Raw genomic sequence first — 596 nt, 5'->3', positions numbered from 1 at the left:
TCCAAAAGTTTTATTGGTACAAAAACCATAAGTTACAAGTGCAAGGAAAGGAATTTCGGCCATTCTGAAAGCAAAAAGCCACGCACAATCATGTACTGGGTCCACCTAGAAGAGTTTTCTTAGGAACAAGTTGGGGAAGGATGTTGGGCAAAACACCTCCCTCAGAAATGGTCACCCCTTCAAACAAATTGCAAATGTCAGTATCATTCTTCACAGCCAGGAAGATGTGTCGTGGCCCAATTCTCTGTTTCTTGTCTTTCCAAGCAGCGTCTCCTGCGAGGTCCAGTACCTCAGCAGTCAGATATTCCAACACGGCTGCCAGGAACACAGCAGCGCCGCTACCTATTCTTCTAGCATACAGACCCCGTCTCAGGAATCGCTCAATGCGGCCCACTGGGAATTGCAGATCGGCCCTGGCAGACTTGGTTTTCCGGGAAGCAATTACACCCTTTGCTGGCTTCTTTCCACGTCCAACCATTCTGATGCCTGCACAGAAAAGAGAGGAAACTCCCCCTTTATTATGTGATTTAGTTGTTTTGATATACGGCAAGAGCTTCACTGCCTTCCTCCTTGGTAATATCTGCAAGACTGTGCTG

General features: G+C 47.3%; 1 protein-coding gene across 1 annotated transcript; it reads right to left on the bottom strand.

The window, feature by feature from the left end:
• Window positions 1–88: 88 nt before the first annotated feature.
• LOC107124978 (histone H2A, sperm-like) lies at window positions 89–478 on the bottom strand. Its single transcript, XM_015428456.1, has one exon. It carries the CDS (start codon window positions 476–478, stop codon window positions 89–91), a length of 390 nt encoding a protein of 129 aa, XP_015283942.1.
• Between the last annotated feature and the right edge of the window lie 118 nt (window positions 479–596).

This window comes from Gekko japonicus, unplaced genomic scaffold, assembly GCF_001447785.1.
Source record: "Gekko japonicus isolate JY-2015 unplaced genomic scaffold, Gekko_japonicus_V1.1 scaffold73465, whole genome shotgun sequence".
In the NCBI taxonomy this organism is placed as follows: domain Eukaryota; kingdom Metazoa; phylum Chordata; class Lepidosauria; order Squamata; family Gekkonidae; genus Gekko; species Gekko japonicus.
This window is presented reverse-complemented; position numbering and strand designations above follow the sequence as displayed.

Excerpts from the sequence above, each read along its gene's own strand:
- LOC107124978 (XM_015428456.1), bottom strand. The coding sequence starts at position 478 with ATGGTTGGACGTGGAAAGAAGCCAGCAAAGGGTGTAATTGCTTCCCGG.